This window comes from Protopterus annectens, chromosome 9.part0 (assembly GCF_019279795.1).
Source record: "Protopterus annectens isolate FY-2018-M chromosome 9.part0, PAN1.0, whole genome shotgun sequence".
NCBI lineage: Eukaryota > Metazoa > Chordata > Ceratodontiformes > Protopteridae > Protopterus > Protopterus annectens.
In genome coordinates, this window is record NC_056743.1 from 1,892,370,632 (window position 1) to 1,892,383,457 (window position 12,826).

At 37.4% G+C, this 12,826-nt stretch overlaps 1 protein-coding gene across 1 annotated transcript in view; it reads right to left on the bottom strand.

Moving 5' to 3' along the window:
- The window catches only part of LOC122812307 (complement C3-like), a 2,177,376-nt gene extending 2,164,773 nt beyond the window's left edge, over window positions 1-12,603 (bottom strand). Inside the window, exon 1 of the mRNA XM_044084710.1 lies at window positions 12,513-12,603. Within this exon, the coding sequence (XP_043940645.1) occupies window positions 12,513-12,580 (68 nt within the window). The 5' untranslated portion in view covers window positions 12,581-12,603. The remainder of the gene's footprint in view (window positions 1-12,512) is intronic.
- Window positions 12,604-12,826: the final 223 nt, after the last annotated feature.

Here is a 12,826-nt window from a genome sequence, read left to right on the forward strand (position 1 = left end):
TGCATGCATGTGTGTGCGTGTGTGCTCTTGTGTGTGTGTGTGTGTGTGTGTGTGTGTGTGTGTGTGTGTGTGTGTGTGTGTGTGTGTGTGTGTGTGTGTGAATGTGTGTGTATGTATGCATGCGTGCATGTGTGTGTGTATGTATATGTGCATGTTTGTGTGTGTGTGTGTGTGTGTGTGTGTGTGTGTGTGTGTGTGTGTGTGTGTGCATGTGCATGCATGTGTGTGTGTGTGTGTGCTCGTGTGTATACATGTGTGCATGTGCGTGTGTGTGTGGGGGCGCACGCTTGTGTGTCTGTGTGTGTGTGTGTGTGTGTGTGTGTGTGTGTGTGTGTGTGTGTGTGTGTGCGTGTGTGCGTGTGTGTGTGTGTGTGTGTGTGTGTGTGTGTGTGTGTGTGTGTGTGTGTGTGTGTGTGTGTGTGTGTGTGCGCGCACTAGAATTTGTATATTGTCGACTAGGTCATCATCAGCAACATGCAGAGAAGATAAGTATCACTAAATATTTCATAAAAATGCCTTGCTGCTGCAATTTGCTGGCCAGTCTGATAGGCCCTGGATGACCGCCCAACCCCCCTACTATAATCTGCACAGGGGACTGCACAAAAATATGCTGCAAAATCATGGATATCTTATAAAATCGGGGTCAACTGAATGGTAATGTTGTCATTTTGTGCCCCTGCTGTGTTCTGTGTCGCTATTTACTGTCTGCCATGGAGAATCTTCCAGACACAGTGACAAATCTGTGACTGTAAAAATTAAATGTTGCTGCTTTATGGTAAGATTATGGTCAGTATTTTTTCTCTCATATTTGATGGAGTGACACCTGCATTATTTGTAGAAACAACAATCCTTCCACACTTTACACTGAGCTGTACCAGTGTGAAATTGTTGGATTGTGTGAATATGCAAAGAGGCTGGCTTAAGTATAGAAGAATAGAGTTGACATTTTATAGAAAATATTAAAGCCCTCACTAAAGACTTTCCTTCCAACAATGCCTACATGCCCTCTCTTCAGACAACAAATACCCCCCATTTTACCCTAAAACCCTTCCCAACCTTCTACATCAAATCGTTACAACCCTGCAGTCCTTCAGCAGATAATCTTCCAGCAGAATATGTCAAGCTGGCTGCCAGTTGCATAGCCTATTCTGTGTCTCTTCTAATTACCAACTCTATCAAGGAATCATACATTTCTTCTCTAGGGGAAAAATTCTTCATCATCCCCTTTATAAGGGAAGAACCTCTGATATAAGCAATTTCAGACCTGTTGCAGTGTTATACCCTTTGTCAAAAATTCTGAAGAAGTGTGGTCACAGGCAACTTCTTCAACACGTTCTTCAGGAAAAGCTCTTGCCCCCCACACAGCATAGTTTAAACCTCACCTTAACACTAGCACAGCCTTATTAACTTTCACAGATACTATTAACAAAGCCAGAAATGAAGGCAAACTTGTTTCCTCTCTATTCCTTGTTCCTTCTAGCTTTTGATCTAGTCTGTCACCAAAACCTCTTCTACCAACTGTCTTTCCTCAAAATAATGTAACCCACACTATTATGGTCTAACACCTACTTAACCAATAGATATCAATCTGTGAAACTGCCCTTGCTGTCAGTACTGGTGTGCCACAAGGCTTGATTCTCAGCCCTCTGCTGTTTAATACATTCACTAACAATTTATATAAATCCTCCCAGTGACCTTTCCTCATATAATATGCCGATTATTCTACCCTAATATGCATTTCCAACATTTTAATACATCTTCACGGAATTACTCAGGAAGCCTTTAACTCTATTGAAATCTGGCTACAGGCTAATCACCTAATACTAAGCCCCCCAGAAAAAAAAAATCTAAATTACTTCTCTATTTTCCACATTCCCATTTTCATGAAAAAAACAACTTTATAATTACTTCCTTAAGTAATACCATGATTGAAGTTACGCCACATACAAAACTACCTGGCATGACAATCAACAATAATCTTAAATTCGATATACATATCTATAACAACATCAAAGAAAACTGATGAACTAAAAATAAAACTTACATCACATAACGAATCTGCATTAGCTGACATATATAAACTGAACAAGTAGTATCAGGCTATCATGCAGCATGAAGTATCAATAAGTCTGGAAAAAATCAGATTACAGTCCTACTCAATTAATCCCAAGAGTATGCACAGGATTGCAATTAGATATAAATATTTAAATGAGAAAAGTCATATAAAAGAAATAACATACACTAGAAACAATCAGACTATCAAAGTTACAGATCTAAAAAATATATTATTATGTTTCAAAAAATATTACAAGAATATTAATAATAATAACTCATCTACAAGTGATAATAAAAATATAGACAACTTTCTTGCTAATAATATTCAAAATAATCCCTTAGAGCCACACGCTCGAGGGACTTGAACCTCAGCACAGAAATAAATAGAACTTGCTGGAGGGACAGGTTCATAACCCAGAGGCTCCCTTCGCTCTGGAATAGAATTCCAGTTCATGTGAGGCAGAGCACCTCACTGAATCTCTTCAAGAAGAATCTTGATAAGTGGATGGGGGATCGTAGGTTTGTTCCAGGGATTACTCTCGTGTCACTATTAGACAGAGGCACAGTAAACTAAACCTTAAAAAGGGCACAGTATACTCAAATCAAGGGGTGGTGTAAGCCATACAGAATCGGGCTAGGCTTATAATTGCCCCAGGGCAGATAGCCTAGTATGAACCTATGAACCTATAAACTATCCAAATACAATACTAAAAACATAGAAGACCCCCTTTCCTTTAAAGAATTAAAGGAACAAATAAAACAATTTAAGAAAAAAAGGCACCAGGGCTGGATGGTCTAATTCCAGAATTTTATAAAGTCTTATCTGATAACATCTTGAAAATCTTACTCAATGCATTCCAAGAAGTTAGAACTACAGCAAACATCACTCCCTCATGGAAATATTCTATAATCTCTCCCATCTTAAAACCAAATAAAGAGCTCAACCTTTGTACATCTCACAGGCCAATGTCTTCTTAACATTGACTACAAGATATTCATGTCTATCTTAGCAGACAGATTAAATAATATTCTTTCAATATTAATTCATGAAGACCAAACCAGGTTTATCAAAAACAGAAATGTACAAGGCGATGTAATTAGATTACTGTCTTTAACAGACTTAGCAAACAAGAAAAAAATGAACTTTCTGTTTTAAGCTTTGATATAGATAATGCTTTTGAATCCCTAAGTTGGACATATCTGTTTAAAGCTCTACAAAAATACAGTTTATCCCCAAACTTTATACAATTAATTAAAAAAACTATATGAAAAGTCCATAGCCTATGTAAACACTGCATCTTGTCTATTTGTCCCATTCAAAATATTAAGAGGTACTAAACAGAGGTGCCCCCTCTCCCCGCTACTCTTTGGCCTGGCTATTGAGCCTCTTACAAATTATGTTAGAAATAATGACAGCGTTAAAGGATATAAAGTGCCTGACAAATTATCCCTCAAGATAGAGCTGTTTGCTGATGACCTACTAATAACTTATAATGATACTGAAAATTCAATAGATCACCTGTTACATAAGCTGGACTTCTTTGCAAACATCTCTGGTCCAAAATTCAATCACAGCAGAACTCAGGCACTTCTAGTGAATAAAAATGTTACTATGAAACTTAGCTCAAAAAGAGACATAAACTGGGAGGGCACTCATATTAAATATTAAGGTATCATTATTGAATCTAATTATAAAAAAATCACTCACATCTAATTACCAACAACATATAAACTCAATTACTAGTCAAGATGGTGGCGCCTCATATGGCAGTGGCCTCTCTGGCTCCCGATGTGCACTTTTTCTTTTTGAGTCTTGCTGTGTAAATTTTTCATTGGGTGAGTCTGTTTCTTGTTGTCTAGTGAGTGGGCATTGCCATGAAAGTGTCAGTGGTGTCAAGATGAGCATTGGTGTCTGTTTCATCTGTTTTTCTAACAGGGTGGTGTGGAGTGGAGTAAGTTGGGGCCTCCAATGGTAATTCATAGGTTCATAGGTTCATAGGTTGATACTAGGCTATCTGCCCTAGGGCATTTATAAGCCTAGCCAGAGTGTGTTTGACTTTTGCCACCCTTTTAGATTAGTTGACTGAGCCTCTGTATAGTAGGTCACAGAAGATAGCCCTTTTAAGGTTAGTTTACTGTGCCTATGTCTAGTAGGGACACAGAAGAGATCCCAGGGGTAAACCTATGATCTCCCATCCACTCGTCAAGATTTCTCTTGAAGAGGGTCTTTGAGGGGCTCTGCCTAACATGGATTGGGATTTTGTTCCAGAGTGAGGGGAGCCTCTGGGATATGAATCTGTCCCTCCAGCATGCCCTATTTATTTCTGTGCTGAGGTTTAAGTCCCTGGAGCGTATAGCTCTAAGGAATTTGGATTTCCTGAGGTGGAGCATGTCCATTAATTCTGGGTTGGACATGGCTTTATACGTCAGGCACAGATCGGCTCTGAGTAGGCGGTAAGCAACTGAGTAGAGCTGGAGTTTCTTTAGCCTAACTGCGTAGGGCATCTGTTTAAGTCCCTTGATCCTCTTGGTGAGGACAGACGCAGAGTGCAGGAAATGGAATTTTGTTTGTTTTTCTTTTGGAAAGGACTCCCTTGGAGGCTGAGGAGGTTGGAGTGATGGAGTATGGAGAAGGAGATGGTCTGGATGGTGGCATGTGGTGTCAGCAGAGAGGAAAGTCTTGGTGGTTGCTGGTGATGGTGTGGTCAGTGAGGCCGGTTGGGCCTGCAGGTAGAGGTGATAGACTGTGGTCAGAGAGGGTCAGAAGGAGGAATGTTGGACTGGAAGTTGCTATAAATGGTCAGGACTGCAGGTAGCAGCAGTTGCACTGATGGAAAAGGACTATTTTTTTATAATGCTGATCTTCGGTTGGCTCTTGACTGTTGTTGTGTTATTTCTGTTTGTTTACTGTTCCATGTAGTTGTGATATGATGTTATTGTGCATGAGTTGGAGGAACATAATTTTATTCAGCTGTACTCCGTATGGCTGCATGACAATAAAGTTTGCTTTACTTTTGATGCTTTTTATAGACAGTTGGAACGGACTCTTCTTCACATTTGAAGGCAGACTATAAGTTTAATCAAAATGAAACTGTTACCTAAAATCTTATTCATTGGCCAAGCTTTAATAATTCCCCCACCTATCAAAATGAAACAGAAAATTAATAACTTATCACTTAACTTCCTTTGGTATCCCAAAAAAAACAAGAATTTCTCTTCCCTGGCACACCACAAGCTAGGATGAAGGGGGTATAGGGTTTCCCAGTATTGAATTTTATTTAAACTCTGCATTTATTAACATAGCGTTGCTTTGGAATAATACTTCTTATACATCATACTGGAAATCAATACATGAAACCTTACTTCTTAATAGCAATAGGACATTGCTTGAACCATATAGTCAAATACATACAAATATCTTTATATGGATTTTAAAATATACATTCAAAGTGAAAGGTTAAAACTTGTTCTCACACCTCTTATAAACCAAATAGTGCTGCTGTTTAAAAAGCCTATGTTTTCTAATCAATTAATTAATAATTTATTAATAATTAATGTTTCCTATTGTCTACACAAATGATTGTTTGATATCTTTTGATACTCAGAAAATGTTAGAATTTAAGAAGGGTGACCTATTATATTGGAATCAATTTCTCTCAGCTAATAAAATAAGTTCTGCAGACTATTTGATCAGCAGATATAGTTTGCAAAATTGCAGTTGGCTGGTCATCCAAACTTGTAAGGATTTTATACATACTAAGGTTGTACCCTCATTAGAGGCATACAATAAGAGTAACTTAGAAATCTTGGATTTTAACTCAACAATTATTAATAGCTCACCCAAGAACACTTCATACATATCTGCTATTTATAATATTCTCAGAAATTATTTTAGCAAAACAGATGCTTCTTTTTGGAATTATTCAAGTGAAGTTAATAGACAAGTATTCTCAAAAAAAGATAAAAAAAAACTGTTTACAGTCAGTGAAGGAATCCACATCTTCCCTCTTCTGACATGTATACACATGGACATTTTTACATAGATTTTTTTTCACCCCACATAGACTAGCAATAATGCACAAAAAAGATGAAATAAAATGCTGGACATGTGGACATCCTGTTGCTGACTGGATACATATGGTTGTTAGTTGCAAAATAATTTCCCCATTTTGGTTGGACTTTAAATATCTTTGTAAATCTCTGCGGAATGACAGCTGTATAATTTCTGACTCCCTTATCCTTTTCAGTGTTCCTGTTCCTGAAGTCATTCCTAAAAACCAAACATTTTTACTATGGTCTATAGCAAGGAAAATTGTTACAAAAAAATAGAAATCCCAATCTACTCCTGTCTTTAAAGCTGAGTTTATTCATCTTGTGAAATACAGGTGTAAGAATGCGATTGCTACTATAAAAGCAAGGACTAGCAACACAACTCATCATTTAATTGCGTGGGCAAAATTGTCTAATCTGTTAGAGAAATATTAAATGTTCTCCTATGTATATTGCTTTTTTAGTTGTTATAAACATTGCATATAGTTTATTTGTTTTTCTTGTTACTATACTGGTTATTGTATTATAAAATGAATAAAAACATTTTGGAAAAAAAACACATCAAAATATATGCACCCTACATAGAATAAAGAAATTCCATACAAACTCTGTTAAGGTAACTCTAGCTATCACTTACCTCTTACCCTGTCTCCTATATGGAGCCCTATCATGACCAACCTACAAGCCTCACTTAGTTCTAAATTTGAACAGTGCTGAAACAATATTGCCAGATTTGTTTGCAACAATCCTTCCCTGACCCACCACTGTTTAGCACTAAAAACACTTAAATGGCTCAAGCTTCCTCACCACCTGTTTCATAGTCAGCTCACCTTAACCCTTAAAATCATACATTCCTAGTCTAATACTATCTTCCAAACTGTGACCTTCATTCAATTAATGAACAATTGCTTACCATCTGCAAACCACAAATGGCTACTGGGGTCAGTCTATATTCCAATAGTAATGCAAAACATAACTCAAACCATACTATAAAATTCACTGATGATACCACAGTTGTGGGTCTCATTAGAGGTTGGGATAAACATAACTACCGAGATGAGATGAACACTTTGATTGCCTGGTGTGACAGGAACAATCTGGACCTGAATATTAACAAGACCAAAGAAATGATTATGGACTTCAGGAGAAAGGCAATAGTTCACCAACCACTCACTATCAAAGGGGTTGTAGTAGAGAAAGTCAAAACAACCAAGTTCCTGGGCCTTCACATCTCTGATGACCTCTCCTGGGCTGCTAATACCAACCATAAACTCAAGAAGGCCCAACAGAGGCTTCACCTCCTGACAAAGCTCAAAAAGGCCAGGCTGCTGCTGTCTGATGTTACCACTTACAGGGGAGCTATCGAGAGCAGCCTCACTAGCAACTTCATAGCCTGGTTCGGCAACTGCACAGTTACTGAGAAGAAGAAACTACAGAGGGTGGTGAGGGTGGCAGAGAAAATCTTGGGCACAAAACTCCTTTCTATTCAGGAGCTTTTCTTTAAAAGTGGAAGGAAGAGAACATACAAAATACTAGATGATTCGACCCATCCGACTCACATCTGGTTCGCATGACTTGGGTCTGGAAAGAGGTACCACAGCTTCTGCTGTAGGACTACCAGATTTAGGAACAGTTTGTAGCCTACAACTGTGAGGCTTATTAACTCAGACACCAACCATAATACCTAATGCACTGAAGCCTCTTTTTTTATTTAATCTTGCTGCTCTGACCAATTACCGCCAGCATTACTATTACACAATATGATGGCTATACTGAATCACGTCTAAGGTTAACAAGTGCAATATAGTAACTAAACAGCTCCTATTCACTAGTCTCTATTTATTCTCTATCTTAATGGTGAAGGGGTTTGTTGGTGGGTATTTATTTATTATTTATTATTGGACAATGGGTATTGAGTGCGTTTATGTAATGTGAACTACCTCCTGCATGTCATAGGTGTTGTTATTTTCTTTCCTATGCTATTCTCTGATACCGCTGTATCTATATTATTTGCACTGCATTTCTCTCGTGAGATGACATTTGTTAATTTCATTTAGGCTGCAGTTGTGTGGTCCTAAACAGCAATAAAGTTTATTTGAATCTTTGAGTCTTTGAATCTTTATTGTAGCAAGAATTTGGAATAAAATTCCTACATCAGTCAGGTCTATCACACACCTTCATCTTTTCAAACCATTACTGAAAGGCGTCCTCACTGCCTCCTGGCTCTGTCCCTGCTCCTCATCTGGGACAGAACTCTCTAACACCCTTCATCACATTTCGTATACCTCCCTTTAAAGCACTAAACCCCTTGACCTGCTTATCTCCTCTTAATACCTCACTTTATTATACTTCTAAAACTACTATACCTACTTCTAATTAGCACAACCTAATTACTATTCCATCAGTACTTCTCTGTTAACACTCAGACTTACTTATCTAGTAATACCTCACTTTATTGTACTTCTTAAACTACTATACCTACTTCTAATTAGCGCACTCTAATTACTGTTCCATTACTACATCTCTGTTAACACTCAGACTTACTTATCTACTAATACCTCACTTTATTGTACTTCTTAAACTACTATACCTACTTCAAATTAGCACAACCTAATTACCGTTCCATCACTACTTCTCTGTTAACACTCAGACATGCTTATCTCTTCTAATACCCGACTCTATTGTATTTCTTAAATTACTGCTATCTTATACACCCCTCTTCTATCTTTAAAGTCTCAGTGTAAGGCTTGTAAATTTTATGTTTGTGAATATCAATTCAAATGTTATTATACTGACTGTTATGCCATGTATTCAATGAAACTGCATTATGAAATGTGTTATTATTAATATTGATTGCATTAGATATAATACCTTGGAGTTTTTTCCCTGGGCTGAAAAAAGGGCACCTGTTCCTATTTTGACTTTCCCATAGGATCATAGGATCATAGGAGGTTACAAGGCTACTGGCCCCTAGGTGTCTACAAGCCCAACCATGTTATACCCTTGTTCCCTTATGGACCAAGATGTATAGTCTATGTTTGCGTGTGAATCTATGATCAGCACCCGCTGCCCCTGTCTACGAGGGACATAGATGTAATCCCTGGTGTAAATTTATGGTTTGCCATCCAATTGTCCAGGTTATGCTTAAATAGGGTCATTGAGAAGCTCTGTTTTACATGAATTGAGACTTTGTTCCAGAGGTGTGGCAACCTCTGGGTGACATATCTGTCTCTCCAGCATGTCCTGTTAATATCGCAGGCTAAGTTAAGATCCCTTGAGTGAGTGAATCTTGTCCCATTGGATTTGCGGATGTGCAGCAGCTTCATCAAGGCGGGGTTTGAGACTGGTCTGTAGGCCAGGCACAAGTTGCATCTAAACAGTCTATATGATACTTAGTAAAGAGATAGGGCCTTCAGTCTATTCATGTAGGTCATTTGTTTTAGGAGGTTAGTTAAGTCCATGGCTTTGACACCAATCATTTTTCTGTGTAAGCCCATTTTGTAGTATGTTGACATCTTTGGGGGATTTGATGATTGCACTCAGTTTGCAATCATCAGTCAGCAAACTTGGTAAGCCATAGGCCATTTATTTTTGCCTGGACTTCTGAAAAATATATAGCAAACATTAGGGGGCCCAGCACAGATTCTGATTTTTTACATGACTAAATGTATTTTATTTTATTCTACAAATTGGTTTTAAATACCATTTTAAATCAGTTGAAATTTAAGTGTATATTTTGTTTCCATCATCATACATACATTTTTTCTTATTTTTATTTTCTTCTGGTTCTTTTTTTCCACTTTATTCAAAATGATGTGTAATAACAATACTAACTAATTATACAATTATATATACTTTTATGGATTGTTTTTAAGGTTCTTGTGCACAGACCCGAAGAAGTCAAGAAGGACGAAAGCGATCTTTGTTAACAATAGGTTATGAAAACAGAAATTGATTTTTACATGCAAAATGTATATGTATATATTTATATATTTTTTTTTATTGCCAAATGAACTAAGGTTGATATATTTCCAGCCATGTAGTATATTGTCTTGGATAAAATCACAGATTTAACAATCTACTTAATAATCTGGTTAAATAAGAGGTACCACATCATTATATAATTTTATTTAAAGTACATAAGGGTTATATATTATTATGACAGCTATTAAGTAGGGCAGGACCAGCTCGAATGTCACACTGATGGGGGAAGGGATGTGAATTTAACATGTGTACCAATAACACTTTGTTTTACAGCACAATAAACCACTCCCATGTCTGATAAAACATATATATATATTTAGAAAGCTTGTGAGGAAATTATTACTCTATTTTTGTTTTACTTGGATCGCTTGTCTGTGTACTTAATAAAGGATTTTTTTACTGGAAACAGACTGCCTGCCTTGCTTGGATTACTTTTGAATACTTAGTAATGCTGTACAATTATATATTTTCTATTATTACTTTTTGTTTTGTTTTGTTTTGACTTGAGTTTAAGTTCGCTACTTCTACTATTGTTGTTTGATCTGATTAATATACAGTGCTTAACTAGAAATATATGGACTGAAAATCTTCCACACAGAGAAATTTCTTACACTGTTTTGTTTTTGGACCCACTACACTTTATAGTGGGTTGTTTTGAGACTTTGGGGATACCACGGAGATTACTTGTTTTTTGAATTCATAGGAAACATGTAGTGATGCATCCCACTGAATGATCACTTGGTTACCACAACAACCACAATGAAGGGGTGGGGGCTAAGTGGTTATTGTGATCCAGTGAGCAAAAACTCCTGTCTGTCTACAAATATAACAAATCTGCTGGGCATTGGCTGTACTAGTACAGGGTTGCTAAAACCTGGAACTTCTTACCTGTATCCACCAGGTCTATACCCTCCCTCCCATTTTTTCAAAACCACTCTGAAAGTCTTCTTATCCAGAATCTGTCTCTGTTCCTGCTGAAAACTAGAATAGACTATATCCCTAAATGTGAACAAGTACCATTTCATTCTTTACATCTCATTACTCCCCTTTCTTCACTTACTTCATTCCTTCTATGTAATTCTCTTCACTGACTCGCTCTACATATACCATAAGCCTGTTTTCCCTCATTTCATATTGCAATTCATGTTTGTATTAGACTAACTGACATTTAATGTCTGTACAAACTGTCTAAAAATTCTCTAATTATTAACTGATTGTCATATACGTTGTATCTTAACCAAGATTTTTTATATTATGTCTAATCTGTTATAATTATTTAAATTGCAGATACTTTGTTTTATTCTTGAAGCTTGTAAAATTATTGTTCTTAAAATATTTTGTAATAATTTGGAGCTTTTTTCCCTGGGCCTCCACTGAAAGTGGGCTTCTACAAAGTCTGACTTTCCCTGTAATTAAATGTCAATAAACAAATAAATAAATAAGCATATGTTAAATATATCCCTATAGCTACAGTCAGGTGGGCTTCTGATGTCAGTCATAGGACTAAACATTTGCAGTCTATTGGCATCCTGTGCCTGAAATGCAGTTGTTACAGACAAACTGTTTTGCTATAAATGTGTTTCTAAAAAAAATCAGCATATGTGTTCCCTTTCAGTCAGCATGTGAGTTGTTAAATCCCACATTCCCTTACATTATGCTAAGAAGTATCCCAATCAGAGAGTTACCAGTTCAACTATAGCACAAGCAAAAAAGACAACTTTTTATCCTCACAAAATGATTACATAGCAGAATTTAAGTCTATGAAATACTTTTGGGTTGCTTAGCAAGATTATAAATAACTGACTAGCAGACAGACAGACATACACTAACTCATATTTGATCCAATTACAGGTCTGACCAAACCCATAACTCTCCCTGTCCCTCTCTTTGATGGTGAGATCAGAACCGAAGTCCCACAACACTGGTCCCAGTGACTGTAAGTGTGGCACCTCATTCCACTCTCCCAGCAACAGTGAAACCGCAAACTACAGCCCAGGCATTGGTCAGCAGCTATGGGTGGATTTGAAGCAGGGCCCCACACCACCGGAACCAGTGATGATAACACTAGGGCCAACATGATTGTCTCCATTGATGATGAGACCATAACCTAGGGCTTGCCCACTATGATACATCCCTTTATGGGGGTGGCTGAGTCCACTCCAGCAACCACAGGAAATGATATGACCCAAACATCGAACTCATTTCACTGTCCCTTCTGAAAGTAAAGCTGGTATCTTGTACCCACTTTACCATTGTCATGAGTTTGACTCTTCCCTTGGTCTGACATGAAACATAAATAATTGCCAACTGTTGATTTAGACATCTCACTAAAAATAAAACAATCCTTCTTGTGCATTTACAGGTATATCTGACACAAACAGTTCCTTTACTGTTATAGTTGTAGAAGTTATATTGTTACTTACAGTTGGCACCATGAAAAGGCAGGAAGAAGCAGCAGCAACGACGTGAGAAGAACAGTAGGTGCCCCCATGATGACGGCACTGTGGGATATGAATGTCAGAAAAGAGCAATGGCTTTTATATGGGCCCACCTCCTGCCTTCCAAACAACTTAATACATAACCATGGACTGGGAGTACTCAGCCTGTGACTTACACAGTGAACAGATGATCAGTTTGGATCTAACCCAGAGCTGATATCAGTTTGCAGTTTAATTTTATTCTGATGTTACAGTAAACAGTGTAATCAGGTGTTGACTTTCTGGATCAACATATGGTA